This window comes from Aythya ferina (genome assembly GCF_964211825.1).
Source record: "Aythya ferina genome assembly, chromosome: 11".
Classification (NCBI taxonomy): Eukaryota; Metazoa; Chordata; class Aves; order Anseriformes; family Anatidae; genus Aythya; species Aythya ferina.
The window spans coordinates 21792060-21813883 of NC_140307.1; the positions used below are offsets into that span (position 1 = coordinate 21792060).

Sequence of the window (21824 nt, forward strand, 5' to 3'; positions counted from 1 at the left end):
TTGGGAAGAGACTAAATTTTATATAGCTAACTGATAGTGTTGGGAAGAGATGATGTTTAATATGGAATATTAAGATGGTTTCATTCTGAATGGGTATGAAAATAACAGTAGAAGCAGTAAATAAACTCTTCTAGTTCTTTAATTATCTGATTTGATAATTACATTTCCAAAAGATGATACTACAGGGCTATGAGTTTCAGTGGTGGTCATGTGAAGTATATTAAATTTACAGGAAAAGAAAACATATCAATGTAAAAACAAAACTGTACAAACAGTAATTACATAACTATGCATTTATATCTTTTCTTTTTTTTAGTATTTCTTAAATTATGTTTTCTTATTATACCAGACAATTCACCATTTGAAAAATATGAGAAAAGGACAAAGGAGATCTTCAGTTCTTGTTACCCACACAGATGTATTACCAGACCAACAGGGTACTCATGAAGTTCAGCGTCACATTTCACACCATGCAAATGCACTTGGTCATTTCCATATAGCAGCAACCATCAACCCTAATACAGGTGAAATAGAACTGCTTATTAAACTGTTAATAATATATTTTCACAAAAAGGAAAAAATAAATAAAGGGGGCTGAGGTGCATGTTCTTTGCTTTGCCTAATTGAATAGAAGGGATTTGTAGGAAGAGTGTTATTTCACAATTCTGTCATTTGGCTTTGAGTTTTGTAAGCCAAATGAAGCTGTTTTTTTTATTTTTTTATTTTTTTTCCAAAATTCACAGACTGCCAGAATGGTTGTATTGCTTAAGCAGGGTCACCTATACCCAGTTGCCCAAGACCTTCAGCATTTTTAAAAGCCATAATTTCGTTTTTGCACATCAGAAAGCAAAAGAAATTTAGCTACCTAAATTTCAAGTCTGCTTTGTACTTGATTTGGGGAGAAAACAGTATATGATGAATGGATTACTTAATGGGAAAAAAGCTGTACAAGATTTTATTAGCAGGAAAACAGCTGCTTTTTGTAGAATAATTTAGAATATTTTAAAGAAGAGACTGAACAACAATCCTGTGTGTAAAATCAGTAAATGATATGACAACACTGAAACTGAGCAATTAGACCCGTTGAATCTCATCTACCAGTCTCATTTGAATCAATTGTTTTACTTTATTTCTTGATGCTAAAATGTCTTTCCTTTTTTTTTTTTTTTTCATTTTTTTACTCAAAACATATGTAGAAACTTGATCTGTATCTTACCTTTTCTAAACGTACAGGCACAAGGTCTGTTCTGCCAAAAGTGAGTTAATTGTCTTAACCAAGAAATTGTCTTAACCAAGATATGTGTGTGGGTTTATTAGATGAAAGGTTTAAGATAAAAGTTTTTGATTTGTTTACAATTGTCCACAGATATCCCATCAGTTTTGGCTGGAACAGCTTTTAATATAGATGAAGGCAATGGAGGCTTTGTTGTTCACTGGTTGAATAATAAAGAATTTAATTTTACATCATCTATTGAAGTATTTATGCAGCATCTAAGAAAACTTTCTGAACAACAACTAGAACAAGATTTTGTTGATGTTGAGGTTGAAGAGGAAGAAGAAATGGAAGAAAAAGAGAGAAGTTTGCATATGAAATTAGATCATGGTTAGTAATCTTGATCTATAGCACAAGAATTATTCTGAAACACATTTATTTAGTGCAATAATTAATGCAATTATTTAACACATAGTAATGTATTACTAATCTAAAATAAATAGATATAGATGCAATTTTGGCTCCTATAATAATTTGGTGGCATGAAAAACTTACGGATGTACTCTCTGTTGGAACACAGTAATAATAAACACAGTGAAATAGAAAGGTAGCTCTGGTTCTTTATTTCCATTTTGGAGCTATTCCATAAAGTTATGAAATTATAACTAAGACTTGCTCTTGATTCACCTTACAATCTCAGGACAGTAATGAGGCATGAATTGATGGCAAGCTTTAAGGAGGGTTGGACATAGCTCCATTTTAATGAAACTGCACTCTTTCCAGTAGAGGTAAGCTTTACATCTTAAACCTTACAGCACACAATGATCCCAATCGTAGCTGTTCACAAAGGAAAAGGAAGAGAAAGACATATTTTGAAATTAATGATGAAAAACATGCCCTACCAGAAGGACTTAAGATTGCTTCAGGAGCATCACCTTGGCCAGTATTTGTATTCCTTCCATGTTATTAAAGATTACAAATCCCATTTGTTTAAAATTTGAAAAACTTATGTCTTCCCTTGTATTCGTAAAGTTAAGAATGAAGAACTATCTTAAGAATTTGTAAAAATAAAAGCCTTTCTATACTTAAACCAGTAAGAGCTATTAAAGACAATAAACTGATGTACATTTATTGTCATTTATAAAGCTTAGGTTTTTAAAATCTAGGTTAACAATGCAATTTATGACTAAGACTTGCTCGTGTCATCATTCTTACTGCACATGCAATACATACTACTTCATTACTTGTCACATACCATGTTTCATAATAATCAAATAAATTTTAAAAAAAGACATTAATTTGGAGCCAGCATCCATATAAAATACCTGTTTTTGTATAGTTGAGCAAAATGATCTTAGAGCATTGATGTTAAGTGTCTGAATTTTTATGGTTGTATTTGTTATTACTTGTATTCCATAGTTAGGATCAATAATCAAATGCCAGGGCCTCTCACTGTTGTACAAACAGATGAAAGATGTTTCTACCTTCAGTTTGCATGAATGTTCTTATAAGATAGCACTATTAACAGATTCTAAATATTGTTGTTTGGAGTGGAAACTGTAGTAGGATGATACCTAGAATTTGAAAATAAATAAATAATATTTTCTGTTGCAGACTTGTCTGTAGATAGAGAATCAGAGACAGGGACTGGAACAGGTTCTTCAGAACATGAAGATGGAGAAAGAGAGGGAAGCCCCAGAACATCTCTACCAGCAGGCCTATGCATGCCTCTTCCAACAGTTTTGTTAGATCGGAAAATTGAGTTGCTCCTAACCGAATGGAACAGAAACCCAGATATGCTTTTTACTATCCATCCTATTGATGGTACATTTTTGGTGTGGCATGTGAAGTATTTAGATGAACACACTCCAGGCATCTTTCGACAAGTTCAGGTGTTGTATATTTGAAATTGTTTTATTATTTATGATCTTAATGAACAGTCATTATGTTCTTGCTATTTAAATCTGGTCATCAGAATTACTTGAAATTAAACTAATTCCTGTGAAACAGTTGACATTCATTTGGACTTACACTGGGTTGTTATATTCTAATTATTTTTTTTTTTCCCCTCCAGGTTTCATTTTCTTCTAGGATTCCTGTTGCATTTCCTTCAGGAGATGCTAGTTCCCTTAGCAAAAATATTATGATGTATGCTTGCCCTGTCTTATTAAAAGATAGTAATGCTGTACATCAGAAGACAGTGGACTTTCCAGATAAAACCCTAGCAAGTAAAGGACCAGGCTTTGCTCAGAACAGCACAAATGTGAATATAATTTCTCCTATAGTGATGATGATTTCCAAACATATAGATGGCTCTCTAAATCAGTGGGCAGTTACTTTTGCTGATAAATCAGCTTTCACTACTGTGCTAACAGTCTCACATAAATTTAGGTACTGCGGTCACCGTTTTCATCTTAATGACCTAGCTTGCCATTCTGTTTTACCATTACTGTTAACATCTTCTCATCATAATGCTCTACTAACTCCTGAGTCAGACAGTTCTCAGGATTCTGACAGCATAAACAGAATAATGGATCCTATAAAACATGTAAAAGGTTCTTCTAGGCAGCAACTTAAAAATGCAGCAACCCGTACATTCTATGACCCAAATGCAATCTATAGCGAGCTGATTCTGTGGCGTGTAGACCCTATAGGACCTTTGTCATACACTGGAGGAGTATCTGAGTTGGCTCGAATTAACTCTCTTCATACCTCCGCTTTCTCTAATGTGGCCTGGCTTCCAACACTTATTCCAAGCTATTGCCTTGGTGAGTATTCTTAGCAAGATCCCATATAGAGTTAACACTGGGGGCTATAAAACTATTTTTTCAAAATAAATTCATGTTGTATTTGGAGTATATTAACTTTTCAGCAATTTCTTTATATAGTGCCAGTGAACAGTCTTCCTTCATTTGAGACTATGCTACTTCAAAACAACATAGTTCATGTGGGCTAAGAGTTTGTAGTTACCATGGATCACCTGGCATGGAGTAACTTCTTTGTGTTAGTTAGCAATCAGTCTCACAACAGAAAAACATGATCCCATTCCTCAGTGCTTTAGGCAACTTTGCAGAGTGCTGTCTGCATTGACATGGTAGTTAAGTGTGATGATCACACTCTGCAAGTGTGATGATGGCAGAAGTATCTGGGTTGTTGGCCTCATACAGTTGCAGGAGGCAGTGGATTGAACAGAACTAGTGATTGGACCACTTGATTGAAAAAGTTCTAGACATGTTAATCTATTAAGCCACTCAGATACTTATTTTTTATTTGTAAAGATGTTGTAGTAGTTGTGTACAATACTAAAATGTAAATTGTGTTGTGAATATCACATTAGTAAGTTTCATACTAATAGTGCCAGGATATTTTATTATACTAAGGCCAATCTGACCTTTGCAATTTTTAAATGGGTGTCGAAGATATTGTGCAACCTCAAAAATCTTAAATGTGTTTTAAAAGGCGTAGCATTTCTTTGATTTAAAAATAAAAAAAATCCCTTTGCTCACATACTAATGTTCTATCCTGTCTCAATCCCACGAAGGAGCTATTCTAAACCTTGTTTACCTTGGATTTCTACTCTAAATCATCTCCAAGAACCCCGAGAAGCTAGAGTCCCTAAGCTCAAGTTCCAAACACCTCCCTTGGAGGTGACAGTGAAGAGAATGTAATCATTTTAAAGGCAGCATTCTTTTAGGTGTACTGTCTATTGGTTTTTGCATGTGTGAACAATAGTTATAAGCAATAATGAGTTCTGCTCAGGTTATTCAATATTTATGAGGAGTTTTAGTTACATAAATGAGCAGAAAGTTATTTTGAAGTCTAAATAATGTTTTAATGTACGTAATTTCTTGGGGTGTTTTTGCTTCAGTATTTTATGACAGTCATTTTTAGAAACATTCAGATACTGTGAAGTGGATTATAATTGACTACGTGATACTATTTCATGCTATTTTTTTCTTTAACTATAATGTTTTTTTGTGTTTTCTGTAGGTACATACTGCAACTCCGCTAGTGCTTGTTTTGTTGCATCTGATGGCAAAAACTTGAGACTCTATCAAGCTGTTGTAGATGCAAGAAAACTTCTAGATGAACTATCTGACCCTGAATCATCTGTAAGTTTTATGTAGCAATGGCTTGAAAGTTTTAAAATAAAAATTAAGGTAACTTTTAAACTTTTTTTCCCTCTCCAGTGATTTTTCTTATTTCCTCATGTCTGTATATTAGCTTATATAATTACATGTTTTGCAGATGTCTGTAAACATTAGCAGACAGTAATGTGGATATTACTACTAACAGTGGCTGAACTGAAACAAAATACCCCTGATGAGTTTCCCCAACTTGTAGTATGTGGTGAAAGAAAAAACAGATTTTTTTTCTTTGTCTTCTCAGAAGAGGGGAGTCAGGAGCAAGTGGGCAGGTGAAGATAGGTGAAGACTAGGGTGTATACACTTATACACTAGGGTGTGTATATGAGGGGGGACAGAGATGATGGGATAGAAGGGAGTCAGGGCAGGTTATTGCTAAGGGTAATACTGGCTCTTATTTTTGCTGTTGTAGTCTGTTCTTTCTGTTCTTTCATTACATTTTGTTTCTATGACTGAGCAAAGTAAAATCTGGCCTTGTAACTATTACCGTATAAGTAAGTACATTTTTCATTTTTCCATTCTTCTGTTATTTTTTAAGCTATCCTGCAAGCTATAGCTTGTCAGTATTCAGATCAGTCTGAGGAACCTATTACAGGAGCAGTGACTGTGAATGCTCCAGCAAAAATCAATAGTACATTCCATTTATATATAAGCTGTATTTATTTATTTATTTATTTGTTTGTTTGTTGTGACAAAACTGAAGGTTTAAAAAAGTGAAGCGGTGTATTTGAGTTTCTCATAGTACTTATATTGTTATGTTATTATGAAAAGATAAGTCTTTAAATAAACATTTACTTTCTATGTAAATTGGTATGCTATCCCCATGAATAGCTGCAGACTGAAAACAGTGCAAATGTCCTGATGAATGCATTATTCATAACTGCCAAAATGACAACAGGAAGAAGCCTATTACTATTTACAGCAACAAGGAAAATTATAGCATCAGTTTATTGTAAATGATTGCAATTTCCTTCTGTCTAAAGAAAAAATATGCTAACTCATCTCATTTTCCTCTGTTTCAGAAACTTATTGGGGAAGTGTTTAACATTGTGAGCCAACAATCTACTGCTCGACCAGGATGCATTATTGAACTCGATGCAATAACTAACAAAGTAAATAAATGGTTAATTCTTTAGGGTATCACATAAAAATGTTTAATAGCTTTGTTGCTGATTAACCTAATCTGTTGAAAATACAGAAAAAAGAGGACATTTCTTTATGGTGATAAGGACTGCCTTGAATTTTTGTGAATGTTGAGATACCTTGAATGTTTTTATGAGACAACTTACAGTTGTGAGGAGCTCAAAGCCTGTTGTTATAGAGTGTAACAATATTTTCTAGGCATAAATCTTGTTTAAAATAAACTTGACTGAATACTGCTTTACACCCATCATAATTTAAAGAAAGAAGAAAAAAATCACAACTGCCTCCAGAAACCCAAACAAACAAGAAGACCACCACCAACAACAAAAAACAAAAACTACTTAAGTCTTCCAAAATGTGGTAATAATAGCCTTGTATGACTTACAATTTTTTGTCTTTCTCATAAGACACGCTTTTACCTGTTAACTAATATAGCCATGTGTTTCAATCAATGAAATGATTGAATGGTAGTGCTATGAAATTTAATTCGTATTATTATTTTGATCTTGCAAATTCCAGTGCTGTTTTCTGTTAGGTAGCAGCCTGGGAAAGTAATCTACTTTACCATTTTTTACTTAGACATATAGACATTTTTGATACATACAAAGAAGTACTTCTCTATTTGACAACATTTTGTTTGTTGTTGTTGTTTGTTTTTTTTTGTCTTGTAAGTATTAATCACATAGGACCTTCAATTTTTGGTTCAGATTTATCAAATATTTTTTAGAATTTTTATAGATTATTTTATGACTTGACATGAGGAGTACAGGGAATAGCTTAAGAGGTAAGAAACAGTCTTCTACATAAGACCTATGTTGTGGGAAAGACAATAGCATGACATCCTGGGTGTCTTTTATGTTTTCTATTTCTTTTAGCTCCTTAGTCATACTTTCAAGCCTCTAATGTCCTAGTATAAACCTTAATTAATATTTGTGGACCTTACCAACTTCTACAGAAATGGTAAATAAGTTAGTTGGGTCATTATTTTTCAGTATCTAAATCTTTCTTAAATGAATGTAGAAATCAATGTATCAATTCGGGAGGCTGAGACTAGGAAGAGCTTTACATGTAAAAAACAGCCTGCAAAGATTCAAAAGGACGGCAAGCTCTGGAGTCAGGAAGAAGCCCTCTCTCTTCTACAAGTAAACACTGAATCCAGTTTCCTTAGAGGACATCCCAATCATGATGGTGACCGAAGACTTTCCCATAATACAAATGTCATTCACACATCCTCTCACTACCTCCTTTATCTCCATAGCACCTGCTGAAGCTCTAAAAAAACCCACCTTCTATATTGAGTCAGTCAGCTTTTGCCAATTTCATCCTGGTAGGATTTCAAAAATACCTGTGTGAAGAAAGATGCCTCTCCATGCTTCTCTGGAAAAAAATGTGTTCAACATGAAAACTTTGCTGTCACTGTCTTTGGGGGACACATTTTCCTTGTCTGCAGAAATGAATTTCACTGCCAGCAGCCTCCTTTGTAGAGGGGTGGAGGTACTGAAAAGAGGTCTGTTGCTGTCAGGAGGAACAGCTGTTGAGTTATAAGAGAAGGAATATGTGCAGTTTCTTCCTTTTATTTTGTTAGCAGATTTCTCAATCCATTGCAGTCAACTTTCCACTGAAGATTGATAGAAGTCTAAGAGTTGTTGCCACAGTCCTTTATTCTATACCTAAAATAATAATAATAATAATAATAATAATAATAATAATAATAATAATAATAATAATAATAATAATAATCTGTCATTAGCTTCAGCAAAAATATTACAGAATTAGTCTAGTATGGTAGATTTCATTGAAACTATTGGAATATATACACAATAAGTTCTAGAACATGCTGTTCTTAATGTAAGAGATGAAAATGTTCTGTTTTTCTGATGTATTAAGATAGTTTTCAAAATTATAAAAGAAGGTAATTGATCCTCAATCGATAGTTGGATTGTACAAAAAACATAATTATGTTAGTAAAAAATGTTGTTATACCATTCTGAAAGCGTAACTACTGCTTGATTTTACAGTGTGGCTCAAACACACAATTACTTCATGTCTTTCAAGAAGACTTCATTTTGGGATACAAACCACAAAAGGAAGATGTAGAAGGGAAGGAAACTGAGATATTTTTCCAGCCATCACAAGGTATAGTATAAGAATAACTACTATGAAGTAGGTACCAAAACTGGTCTTAAAGAATACTGAAATCTAGCAGACATTTACTAGATTCATTTTTAATGAGAATATATTGAATTCACTGAAATGGCTGATTCACGTTGCTCATATAAATCGTCTACATGGTAATGGTATTAAATAAAACTATTCTAATTTGCCTACAGTGAATTATTTTAACTTGTATGACAAGGTCTGTTTTTCAAAATGTTTTGTGTTATATTTTAAAGATGTGTACAAAGTAGACTAGAAGTGTATTTCCTGAATTAATATGTTGTTCCAGGTGATAAGGTGCATATGTCTGACTTTCCCTTTTATCCTATAGAAAGTAACTGGGGAATTTGGTACTAGACTCAAAAGCTTAAAAAAAAAAAAAAAAAAAAAAGGAAGAAAGCAAGCACTCTGAGAAAACTGAAAACTGTTTTATAATCTAGCAGAGCAGTTCAAATTGATTAGGAAGGCAAATACATCTAATAAGTTAGATTTGTCATTAATACTCAGGTTTGCTCTAAGTCAGTCTCTATTTTACTAAGTCTTCTATAACTCTGAACAAACTAAATGTTGATTAAAATGTTATTAATAGTACCATTTGAGTATTTTGTTTTGTAATCAAACAATTTCAAAGAGGAAAAAATACTTTTTTAGTATCAGTTTTTATCAATTGTTGAATGTAAACTTCATGATTATGGTAATGTCTTTAAATTACAGGTTATCGTCCACCACCTTTTTCAGAAAAGTTCTACCTAGTCGTAATTGAAAAAGATAGTAATGGCTGTTCTGTTCTTCAGATGTGGCATCTTCATCTCAAATCTGTGCAAGCCTGTTTAGGTGAGTGAGTGAGTAATTGTATTTTCTTAGAGATGAACATTTAAGTAACATAACAGAAAATTTGAGGCTTGGTGTTCTAGAAGCAGTAGAAGAGTAAGGTTTCTTGCAAACATGGATTGCATTCCATAGCTATGACAATATGAAAATTTGTTAAAAGAGTGAGTAATATACTTAAGCGCTGGATTCTTTAAACTCTCAGTATTTCAGAATACTATGGATATCTTAAAATGAGTAATCATAGCATAAAATTATTTGCAGTACAACTAAGCAGCCAATACACGATATAATTATTTTCTGCATAACCAAAACAATGCTATGAAAAACATCTGATTATAGCATGTTTATGCTTTCTCCTCACATACATTTTTAACATTGTTTGCAATGATTTTTCTTTCGTGTAGCAAAAACTACTGAAAAAAAAACTGCTTTATCAGAGAATAAGCTTAGTGTACCTGAACAGAAGACAGTAGATTCTTCTCCAGATATATCACCTGGTGTAAGTCCCATTCCACGATCTTCATCAATCGCTAATCTTCAGACTGCTAGTAAGCTCATTCTGAGCTCCAGACTTGTATACAGCCAACCACTGGATCTTCCTGTTGGTGTAGAAGTAATAAGAGCAACTCCCTCAGCAGGTAAATTTAACTTTTTTCTAATTAATCCACTAATTTATCTGCTAGTTCATAAGCTAGTATGTTCTCAGCCTATCACTCTCTTGATTGATACAGGCAACATGGGAATAAACGGGCACTCTCAAATCCATGTCCATGTCTCCCAAATCACAAAAAGTGCGTTTTGCAAATCACTCCTTTCTTCATTGTAGCAATTCCTCGTAGAAAAGCTTTTTCTGAAACTTACTGCTTTAATGACTGGAAACTTAACTTCTAGTCTTAATTTATTTATGATCAATTTATACCCCCTTGTTCACCGGCCAACATTAATCTGATGAGTATATGATGCTTTTTTTTCTTTTGACTTGATGTACTTACCCTGTCTACTTCTGCCTGTTTGTCTCTGTGTCTCTCATAATACTCTTAAGTACCATAGTGCCCCTCTTAAGTTTCATTTTGGTAGGCTACACAAGCCTAATCTTAATTTCCCTTATTGTATCTGATTGAAGCTTTGTATTTCTTTATTATTCTAACAGTCCTTTTCTGAATTAGTTTAGTTCAAGTTTATTTTCCTTGAATAGTGACCAGAACTGCAGGTGATTAACATCTAAACTGTTAAGACTGTTATCCGTCTTAAAACATTTGCCCATACCCAGGTCAAAGTTAAAAAAAAAAAAAAAAAAAAACCACCAAATTGAAAAGTTCTCTATTAGTAGTTACAATGTTGTGTCTGTCTCATATAGGTATTTGACTTTTTATTACTGATACTAAATGTTTGTTCTGACTTCAGGTCATTTGAGTTCTTCATCAATATATCCAGTCTGCCTTGCACCTTACTTGATAGTAACATCATGTTCAGACAACAGAGTGCGATTCTGGAGATGTACTGTAGAAAAAGACCTGAACAGCAAAAATGAAGAAAGGGAAAAATATCATTGGAGAAAATGGCCTTTAATGAATGATGAAGGAGAAGACAACAGCAGTACAGTCACCATAGTAGGAAGGCCAGTTGCCGTTAGCTGTTCTTACACGGGACGTCTTGCAGTAGCATACAAACAACCCATACAGCATAACGGTTTTGTTTCAAAAGAATTTTCCATGCATGTTTGTATACTTGAGTGTGAGTCTACAGGAGGATCAGAATGGGTTTTGGAACAGACAATTCAACTGGATGATTTAGTTAGGGTTGGAAGTGTCCTTGATTCAAGGGTCAGTGTAGATAGTAATTTATTTGTTTACAGTAAATCAGATGCATTTTTGAATAAAGACAAATGCCTGGTGCCCAGTATCAAGCATTTGGTGCATTTGGATTGGGTATCAAAAGAAGATGGTTCACATATATTGACAGTTGGAGTTGGTGCCAACATCTTCATGTACGGAAGACTTTCAGGAATTGTAACAGATCAAACAAGCAGCAAAGAAGGTGTAGCTGTTATTACTTTACCACTAGGTGGAAGCATAAAACAAGGTATAAAGTCAAAGTGGGTGTTGCTTAGATCAATTGATTTGGTATCATCTGTAGATGGCACTCCTTCACTACCTGTTTCTCTCTCCTGGGTGAGAGATGGTATACTGGTGGTGGGAATGGACTGTGAAATGCATGTTTATGCACAGTGGAAACACGCTGTCAAGTTTGGTGATGGTGAAAGTGATATTTTCACTACTGAAGACACAGCAACTAAAGATCCACTCAGAGCAAGCTTGATAGCAAAGAAGACCAGTGTAATTGATGGGGCAGGTATTGTGGATGATGTTTTTGGCACTCCAACTGTAATTCAAGACGGAGGCCTTTTTGAAGCTGCTCACGTTCTTTCACCTACTCTCCCTCAGTATCATCCAACCCAGCTATTAGAACTTATGGATCTGGGTAAAGTTCGCCGAGCCAAAGCCATTCTGTCACATTTAGTTAAATGTATTGCAGGAGAAGTTGCGATAGTTAAAGACACAGAAGCTGGAGAAGGAACTGGTCCTAAACGCCATCTTTCTCGCACCATTAGTGTAAGTGGTAGTACTGCAAAGGATACCATCACAGCTGGAAAAGATGGTACTCGAGACTACACAGAGATAGACTCCATTCCCCCACTGCCACTTTATGCTCTGCTTGCTGCAGATCAAGATGCCACTTACATTTCTGAAGAAACTTCTAAAATACCTCAGGGATCTGAAGATCGTGCTAAAAGAAAAACAGAGGATCAGTACTCAGATCTATTCCAGATTCAGCCTGTCACAACTGATGACTTTATTGATTTCGAGCCTGAAAAGAGGGAAAGTAAATCCAAAGTTATTAATCTCTCACAATATGGTCCGACTTACTTTGGCCGAGAACATGCCAGTGTCCTTTCAAGTCACCTGATGCACTCAAGTCTGCCAGGCCTCACTCGACTAGAGCAGATGTTCCTCGTAGCTTTGGCAGACACCGTGGCAACAACAAGCACTGAACTAGATGAGAACAGAGATAAGAATTACTCAGGTTAGTAATGAGCATATTATTAAATTAACATTCTTGCTCTTCCCAGCTAAGGCAAGCTTACTCCTTGAGTATTTTGGGATTAAAAAAGCTGAAAGCGAGTATCAGTTATTCAGATTAGATACAGTAGAGCAAAAAACATTTTATAAATTACTGTATTTCAAGCATAATACTTTATCACAAACAACAAATTTAGAAACATACATTCCTTACATGCTGCATACAGTAAGTCATATATATGCCCCTGTAGTCATCTGCATATTCTAAAGTCAGTATTTTGTATTTTACAGGAAGAGATACCTTGGATGAATGTGGCTTACGATATTTGTTGGCTATGCGCTTGCACACCTGCCTTCTGACATCACTACCACCTCTGTATCGAGTACAGCTACTTCACCAAGGTAATTCTTGGAATGTGGCATTACTTTCATTTTATCCAGTTGAGCTGACAGGACCTGATAATATTTGATTTATATTGTGATACTTTTATTATCTCCATATTAATTTTAGATGACACCTATTCCATTAAGGCCCTTGTTTTGCAAAGTATATGCTTCCCTGCATGCAGTGTGAACAGACAAAAATGTAAAGCTCTAGAACAGAAGAGAGATTCTGTGCCATTCAGTTTGAGCATGAATAATTTCCCCCACCAGATAACATACAAATTGTATCATATTTTACATTGTTTCTGCTGGAGGACTGAAGGGTTTGCTTTACAGAAGTACAATTTTATCTTCCCTCTAAGATAATTTTATTATTTTCATCACAGCAGGTTTTTTTCTTGCTCTGAATAAATGCTGTTCTGACATACAGAAAGAAAAGCAATTACTGCCTCAACAGCATACAGAAAGATTTCTGGGCCAGGATGGATCTGTCTCTGAGATTACATATTTTTGCTTCTATCTAGCACCATACGAAACTCAAGAACGTATATAAACAGGTTGCTGGAAAGGAATGGAGGAAGCACCGAAGGGAAGCATGTATTTCACAGAGAAAGAAAAAAGATGCTTCCACTCTTTCTTGAACAGTTGTGACAAACAGTTGCTCTGACATCTACCAACACTCTTTGCAAAACTCCCTTTGCAAAAAAAAATTTGCCTCTCTAACATATTCCATTTGTTTATTAACAAGTTTTAATTTTCTGAATTTTATTATGTTATTGTTTAGGCCTATCTACCTGTCATTTTGCATGGGCTTTTCATTCTGAGGCGGAGGAGGAGTTGATCAACATGATTCCAGCTATCCAGAAGGGAGACCCACAGTGGTCTGAATTAAGAGCTATGGGTATAGGTTGGTGGGTCAGGAATATCAACACACTCCGAAGGTGTATTGAGAAGGTATTTTTATTGCTTACAAATATAGTTATGTGCTGTTATGCTCTAACAGATACTTAGGATGACTTGTGTAGAGCAGATCCCTTTGTACTGCAGCCCAGCTACTATTTTAACAGTTGTTTGTTTTTTTCCATATCCAGCACCAAAACATTAGTAGTGTTAGATAATGTTGGCAGTTCTGATTTACCACATTTGAGTTAGGAAAGCCATTTCTGGAAGACCTAATCATTTCCCCCACATTTCACAGTATGTTTAAGATTATATTACTCTATTTTAAGAACAATCCTTCTTCAGATATATGTGACAGCATATATCTATTGATGAAACAGGAAATTATTCAATAATGAGTCTTATTTAAGAAATAACCATTTCATTTTCAAAATGCATAAAAAATCCTCTTGTAAATTCTGTTGGGTTTGATAATAAAATAGTACAGAACATAAAAGGCCTGAGCAGAAAATAAGTGCAGCTTTTACTCCTTTCTGGAGAGTCACAAAAATAGTGTTTTATAGAAATATACACCTGTATTATATAAAACCAAAATAACATCAAATCCTATTTTCATGCAGAGCTTTTTTGTGGGAGTTCTAATAATAGATAAAATACAGTATATTTTTTAGATATTATTTTAAAATGTTTCCTGTAGGTATCCAAGAGATTTAAATTCTTAATTTAATAAGATTTTCAGCTTTCTTATCAAGTTTGATGGATTTGATTTATTTGATTATTTGTCTTTGCTCTGAATTACAACAATTAATGTACTCTTTGAGTTGTTTGTGGAACTTCATAGTTTACTAAATTTCAGAGGTTGTAAAAATAATTTATTTTAGTGTTACAGAATATTTGTTGAATCCAGGAGCAAAACTTAATTATTCTAGTCCTCTAAAGCTAATGCAGTTACATTGCCTAGTCCTATACAGGGGAAAAAAAAAAAAAAAAAAAAAGGTCATTAAAGAAATACTTGTATTAGCTTACAAATATGTAAATAATGAATTGCAAGAGGAACTTCTCCTAATAGTATGAGCTACTGTAACACTTTTGATGAAAAGATTTTTATTTTCATGGTTGTAACGTCCCACTGTAGTGGTGGGGGGGAAGTGTTAATATCTGCAGTAGTGCTGTTTTTCTGAACCTTAAGAACATTAACTGTGTAATGAGCTGTCACCTATCAAAAAATCAGTTTCTGCAAAACATTCTGAAAGAAATTACTGTTGCTTTATGTAAATAGTCACCCAGACCATCCTCTCTGACAGAGAACATACGTTCTTAGGTTAAAAGCAAGTTTTATATTTGCAGTAATAATACTAGATTTTGCTTACTTATAGGTTTTGCTTACTTTTACTTATAGGTTGCAAAAGCTTCATTCCAGAGGAACAATGATGCCTTAGATGCTGCACTTTTTTATCTTGCTATGAAGAAAAAGGCAGTGGTGTGGGGTCTGTTTAGGTGAGTTCTACTAGCTGTAAGTTTGATTAAATCATAATTGAACCAGGAATGCGAAACAGAACTCGTTCAGGATTAGAGTTTAATTGGTGTTGTTCAATTGATTGTATCCTAAGATTATATAAGTTGTATATATTACATTTCTTTATGCAGGTCCCAGCATGATGAAAAGATGACTGCCTTTTTCAGCCACAACTTCAGTGAAGACAGATGGCGAAAAGCTGCTTTAAAAAATGCTTTTGCTTTGTTGGGAAAACAACGCTTTGAACAATCAGCTGCATTTTTCTTGCTAGCAGGTTCACTGAAAGATGCTATAGAGGTATTAGCTTTTGAGAAATTATGTTTCAGTTTCTACTTTGAACTTCGTAACTGCATCCTTAAAAGCTGTTCTGCTGATCTTTTTCACAGTGTGGCAGCAGAAAGGGGATGTCTATACATGACCCCCTTGTGCCCTGTAGACATGCCATTTACTTTCACACTACTGTTAAAAACAGCTTAGAAGATAATCTGAAGGCCAGAAGTATTCAAATACATCAGTTCTCAGTAGAATGGCTCCTGGGAAGAGCAGTCATAAACCCACTGGCAAAACTTTGGTTTGTTGTAATTAAGTTGTTGCAATGCTCTGTTCAGTTTCCAACTATTCTGCATTTCCTAATGTTAGAACATCAAGTTAAAAAAATAAAAAATAAAAAGGAAATCAGAGAGCTCTTTTGAAGCATCCTGATAATCCCTTTTTAGTGGAGCAGTGATATTTCCTGCCAAAAGGGAGGTGAGAGTTGTCAGCAGGGTCATAACTTAGGCAACATATCTCAGGAGATAAAAGAAATTAGAGAACTTTTATTTATCCTTCCTATTGTATGCAGTCAGTGAGTCTTTACCTGTGAAAGTACATTTCTGCAGATGAGTCAGTGGAAGAAAATCTTTCCAGTGATGTGCTAACATTAAAGTTGAAAGCTAAGTTTATTCAACTAGCTATAACGTCTTTACCTTTACTACTGGTATATTATTTTTTTTGTCATGCTGATGCACTGCCATGCATACTAGAATTGCTGAAATAGAAGTCAGATCACCTCTTCCCAAACATGGAAGAAAATGTCATTTGGATATATCTCACCACATTTTTGACTCAAAAATCAATATATACACAAAAGATCAGATATGAGATAAAAAATCTGTTCTGTAAACATATATTGCTATTCACTTCATTGTTGTTTTAAAAAACAACCTTTTCATTATAAAGAGACCTTTTCCCACCTTTCTTATCATAGGTGTGCCTTGAGAAAATGGAAGACATCCAGTTGGCTATGGTTATTGCTCGTTTATACGAATCAGAGTTTGAAACCTCTGCCACATACACCTCCATTCTTCATGAAAAAATTTTGGGTTGCCATAAAGATGGAACTGGGTTCAGCTGTACTAAGTTGCATTCCGATCCATTTCTGAGAAGCATTGCATACTGGATAATGAAAGATTACACTAGAGCACTGGACACTTTATTGGAACAAACACCTAAAGATGACGATGAAAACCCAGGTAAGGAGAAAACATTAGTGTGATGGAATTCTCTAAGACAGAGTAGAGAAGGGGTAATACTTTCTGTGTATGCACGTACTCCCTTTTCTTGAAATGCGATTATGCTGAAATCATTAATTGGATTATATACTAGCCCACTCAATTTCTTCTTCATTTTTTTTCCCCAATTTCTTCCAGGGGCTTCTCTCCAATCCCCCTGTATTGAACTTAGTTTTGCTGTCAGATAAACTCTGGAGGGCCTTCCTTGTTTGGTACTTCCCTATAATACCTCTCTACTACTTAGTGCTGGCTAGTCTTTTCCAGCAGACTTCAAGTTCTCATTCTTGCTTCTAGGAATCACCATTGTCAAGCAGGGCTTCCTATCCCGTCTCTTTTGAGATTAATGTTAAGTGACAGAGAGGTGGCTCCATACATTTCTATAGTATATTCCCTACCCTAGGAAAATATCCATCTGGCCTTATCAGCTTCTTGTAGGCTTAGATGAGTGGAATATAGCAGCGAAGCAAATGTGAGTATTTCTTATCTTTCTACTCATCCAACTCATACCTTTAATCTTTTTTTGTGGGGAGTAAGTAATACTTTTGCTTTGTTTTGGCAACTAGACCCCAAACTGTCTTTGGTTTTGTGTTTTGATACATCTTTGTAATGCAGGAAATACTGCAAAGCAAAATAATACCATTTGAAAGCCATTGTCAATAGATGTCATATCTGTTTAATTCCTTAGTTATTGTCAAGTCATGCAATCCTGTGGTATTCAGTTTCTACAATTATCTTCGGACCCACCCTTTGCTCATCCGAAGATACTTCAGCTCACCAGAGGGGACTTTGGCCACCTTAGGTCTAAAAACTGAAAAAAGCTTTGTTGATAAAATTAATCTTATAGAAAGAAAATTATTCTTCACTACTGCAAATGCTCACTTTAAAGTGGGTTGTCCTGTACTAGCCCTTGAAGTTCTTTCCAAAATTCCCAAAATAAGAAAAAAGTCTACTATACCTACAGAAAAAGATGTATCTAGTCCTCCAATACAGGCTGGTATTCAAGATTCCAAAGCCCTATGGGGTGGTGCTGGAAGTGGTGCTATAGACTGGTCAAAGCCAATTTCAACTTCCTTTGAGCTGGAGGGTACTGTTGAATCTTCAGCACAATTTGACTGGAGTCAGCCAGCAGTAAAATTTGATGATGAGCCTCTTACCCTTGACTGGGGTGAAGACAAAAGTGAGTCAGACGATGAGGATAAGGATGTTGGCATAATGATGAAAAATTCAAAATCCAGTTCTGAGAATGAAGAACAAGATAAGAAAACCTCAGACATTAACGTCTCACAAACACCACATGGAGAGATTTCTGATATTGGAGACACTGAGGTTGATGTTATTGCTGAACAACTCAAGTTCAGAGCCTGTTTGAAGATCCTAATGACTGAACTGAGGACTTTGGCTACAGGTTATGAGGTAGATGGAGGAAAACTCCGATTTCAGCTGTACAACTGGCTTGAAAAAGAGATTGCTGCTATGCATGAAATATGCAACCATGAAGCAGGTGGCAAAGACTACTGTAAAACATATACCAAAGTAAATGGGGATCTACTCGATCATGAGGATATTATGGATAAGCCAGACATTGGTTCCTATGAACGGCACCAGATAGAACGACGTAGGTTACAAGCAAAACGAGAACATGCTGAAAGACGGAAGTGGTGGCTGCAGAAGAACCAAGCTCTTCTAAGAGTTTTTCTAAGTTATTGTAGTCTTCATGGGGCACAAGGTGGTGGTTTAGCATCTGTAAGAATGGAGCTGAAATTTTTGCTGCAAGAGTCACAGCAGGTAAAGCAAATTAAACTAATTTCCTTTAACAAGTCTGAACAGTTCTGGACTGACAGTTTTGTCAAATGCTTATGTTTGTGCCTAGATAGATACCTCATGTTCTGCAAGTCTGATGTGTTTGGGGTGAGAACTTGCTATATTAGAGTTTTGTGTATCCGCATCCTGGTTCTTCAGAATCTGTTAGGGGATTACGTTACCTGTAATTATGGTACATAAATGTTGCTGTATATATAGTAGCTGCAGCATTATATTTATGTTGCAATGAAATTATTATATAGGCCCTTAGAATATTGTGATCAAAACTGTAAGTTAAATTCACAGTTGATGAAGTATGATAAAATCTCATTCTCTACACCACTGCAAATCAATGCAAGGGGGCTATAAGGGGTGAGATCTTAGTGTCAAGGCTCAACAAATAATACCAAGTCAGACGGTGTAGTGCACCCTTTTACTATATTATGGCATTTTCTACATTTATTTCATACAGAATAGATATTTTCCAGCAAATGTTAGTGACTAGTCTGAGCAAATACTCTGATAAAGGGCAAATCACTTAACTGGCTCCAGTCCCAGGTTCTTCACATTTAAAACAGGAGCAATAGTTGACTGTTTTGGTGGTGGTGGACTTAGTCTGTCATTTTAAAAGGGGGGGGAAGAAGGGATGACAAAAACCCTGTTCTTTTCCACTTGAGAAATGCAGATTAGTGCGAATTTGGCTTTTATTATTAAACTCAGATCAGTCACTACTATGTCAACCCATGCTACTTACTGCAAATGCACATCTAGTTACTGTTTCTAAGTAGACAATCCCAACACTCCTTAATGAACTACATAAAAATACTTCTCCTGCACTAAATCAAAAAATGTTCTAGCAAACTTGGCTATAAGGTCATTTGTGTTCTTGCAGTAAATAAGAATTAACTGAGTAGATGTCAGTGAAAGAGAATAAATAACCCTGGAAAAAGTATAAATAAAATTACTGGGTTTTGTTGTTGTTTGTTTATTCTCATAGTAACCATTTTAAATGCAATCTTTTATTTTAAACAGGAAACTACTGTAAAACAACTTCAGTCTCCACTTCCATTACCCACAACGCTACCATTGCTTTCTGCAAGCATAGCATCCACGAAAACTGTGATAGCTAATCCTGTGCTGTATTTAAACAACCACATCCATGATATTCTTTACACTATTGTGCAGATGAAATCGCCACCACATCCTAATATTGAAGACGTTAAGGTAACGAAAACAGTTCTCAGAAAAGGCTAAATGATTATTTATAAAGTGGCATTAAAATACGCCCACAAAAATAGTATATGAGTTAACTTTTCAGCACTTACCCCTTTCACAATAATGGCCTTCTCACTTAAGCCTGATGAACTGAAAATGGTAGATAACCACGTGTTTTCTGACATATATTGGAATCTAGTTAGTTCTCTTTCATCCAAATTCTGGTCAGTCATTCTCAGGAAAATATTCCAAGTTTGGATGTTCACTAAAGTACTGAATTCTTGCTCTTAATCATGATCCTATAACTGTCATCATCCAAGGTAAATCTGGTAGGGAGATTATGAAAGTAGAGATGGGAGGCTGTAAGATATAGCTTTCTCTTAGTATAGTAACTATAAATCTTACTCCAGCACAAATTTCTCCAGTTGTACTGATTTTCCTGGAATTGTGATGAATTACTTTATCTGGCTCCATACCCTACAGTGAATAAAGTCTGTTCAGATTCATTAAGTAGATGGAGAAAAAAGCCAAAGAGCCCAAGACTATTGCATTGTTAATTAGTAAGATGCTAAATCATTAGGTTGTGCATTTAGATCAGTACTCATAGTCATTAAATGAATTTGATTTTCTATTGACTAGATGAAAGTAGAGAAGAAATAGGAAACTAAGTGGGTTGTCCCATTGCAAGTCAAAGATTTCTAAAACTGTAACCCAATGTCATTTATTTCTCATTTACTCATTATGCAATAATAAGCACCTTTTTAACTCTAAAAACTCTAATTTCACATGCATTTTTATTTAAAAGAGAATTCAGAGAAAACTGACACTTACTAACTGCAAAACTCTTTAGATAATTTATATCTTTAATCTGAGATCTAACATCTTATTAAATAGATGGGACGAAAAGATGGAAACAAAGAATTGATTTTAAAAAAAGCTTACAGGCTTACATTTTTAGCAGTTTCACATTTCCATTTTCATCACACTTTGGATTCCATCAGACTTTCCAAGAAATTTTTGCATTTCTTCTTCTATTTAAGAACTGGAGCGTTTCTGCTGCATTGCAAGGCAATAACAGAGTACTATTCTTGTTACTGAGAGACTTTTAAAAAAAATTAAGCATATGACTGAGGTGAAAACCAGATTATATATAAAATAAAATAATCATACAATTATTACACAAACTTTTGTATTACCCATATGAAGCAACTAATACTATATTGAGCTATGATGTCATATAATATGGCTTCCAAGAACCATTCCTACTATAGAAATCATTATTATAATATTGTGAGAGTTCTATATAATCAATTACCTTGACATAATATTAGAAGGCATAATATTAGAATATGTATGTTTAGATTTTGACTGTTATTGACTAATCTCCATCAACCAGTTGAATTTTTAAAATACTGTATTGTAAACCTAGGGCTATTTTTAATTACCATTTCCTGCACTTGGTTTAAAACTGGGAGATTTCTGCATAACACATTTTTAAATGCTGTTTAGAAAGAAATATGCTTTACACACCATTTATGTATAATTTATATATAATTTACCAGCTGTTTTTATTTTAGGTGCACACGCTTCATTCTTTAGCAGCTTCACTTTCTGCATCCATTTATCAAGCACTGTGTGACAGCCACAGTTACAGGTACAAATAGAAGTTTTCTTAGAGTCCTACATTTGGAGTATACTTTGTGCATCCAAAATGGAAATTCTTCATGCTTGTGTCTAAGAAAAGTGATTAAATTACTGTGTATGGCTGTAGATAATTATACAGCTTACATTTTGTTAGCTTTGATACTCCAAATCAGTTTTATACAGATAAAATAACAGCAGTTGTTTTTTTCCAACAAATAACAGGACAATCTGCTGTCACTCTTAGGA

General features: G+C 34.7%; 1 protein-coding gene across 5 annotated transcripts in view; it reads left to right on the top strand.

Moving 5' to 3' along the window:
- The window catches only part of LOC311442440 (dmX-like protein 2), a 56398-nt gene that overhangs the window by 17244 nt on the left and 17330 nt on the right, over positions 1 to 21824 (top strand). For all 5 annotated transcript variants that reach the window (XM_084531670.1, XM_084531667.1, XM_084531669.1 and 2 more), the window contains exons 9-26: positions 350 to 524; positions 1367 to 1603; positions 2828 to 3105; positions 3288 to 3981; positions 5204 to 5325; positions 6381 to 6470; positions 8520 to 8637; positions 9373 to 9492; positions 9894 to 10127; positions 10894 to 12573; positions 12861 to 12971; positions 13738 to 13907; positions 15253 to 15350; positions 15501 to 15666; positions 16616 to 16880; positions 17605 to 18704; positions 19752 to 19943; positions 21512 to 21588. In XM_084531670.1, coding sequence (XP_084387796.1) covers positions 350 to 524; positions 1367 to 1603; positions 2828 to 3105; positions 3288 to 3981; positions 5204 to 5325; positions 6381 to 6470; positions 8520 to 8637; positions 9373 to 9492; positions 9894 to 10127; positions 10894 to 12573; positions 12861 to 12971; positions 13738 to 13907; positions 15253 to 15350; positions 15501 to 15666; positions 16616 to 16880; positions 17605 to 18704; positions 19752 to 19943; positions 21512 to 21588 — 5927 coding nt within the window. The remainder of the gene's footprint in view (positions 1 to 349; positions 525 to 1366; positions 1604 to 2827; positions 3106 to 3287; positions 3982 to 5203; positions 5326 to 6380; positions 6471 to 8519; positions 8638 to 9372; positions 9493 to 9893; positions 10128 to 10893; positions 12574 to 12860; positions 12972 to 13737; positions 13908 to 15252; positions 15351 to 15500; positions 15667 to 16615; positions 16881 to 17604; positions 18705 to 19751; positions 19944 to 21511; positions 21589 to 21824) is intronic.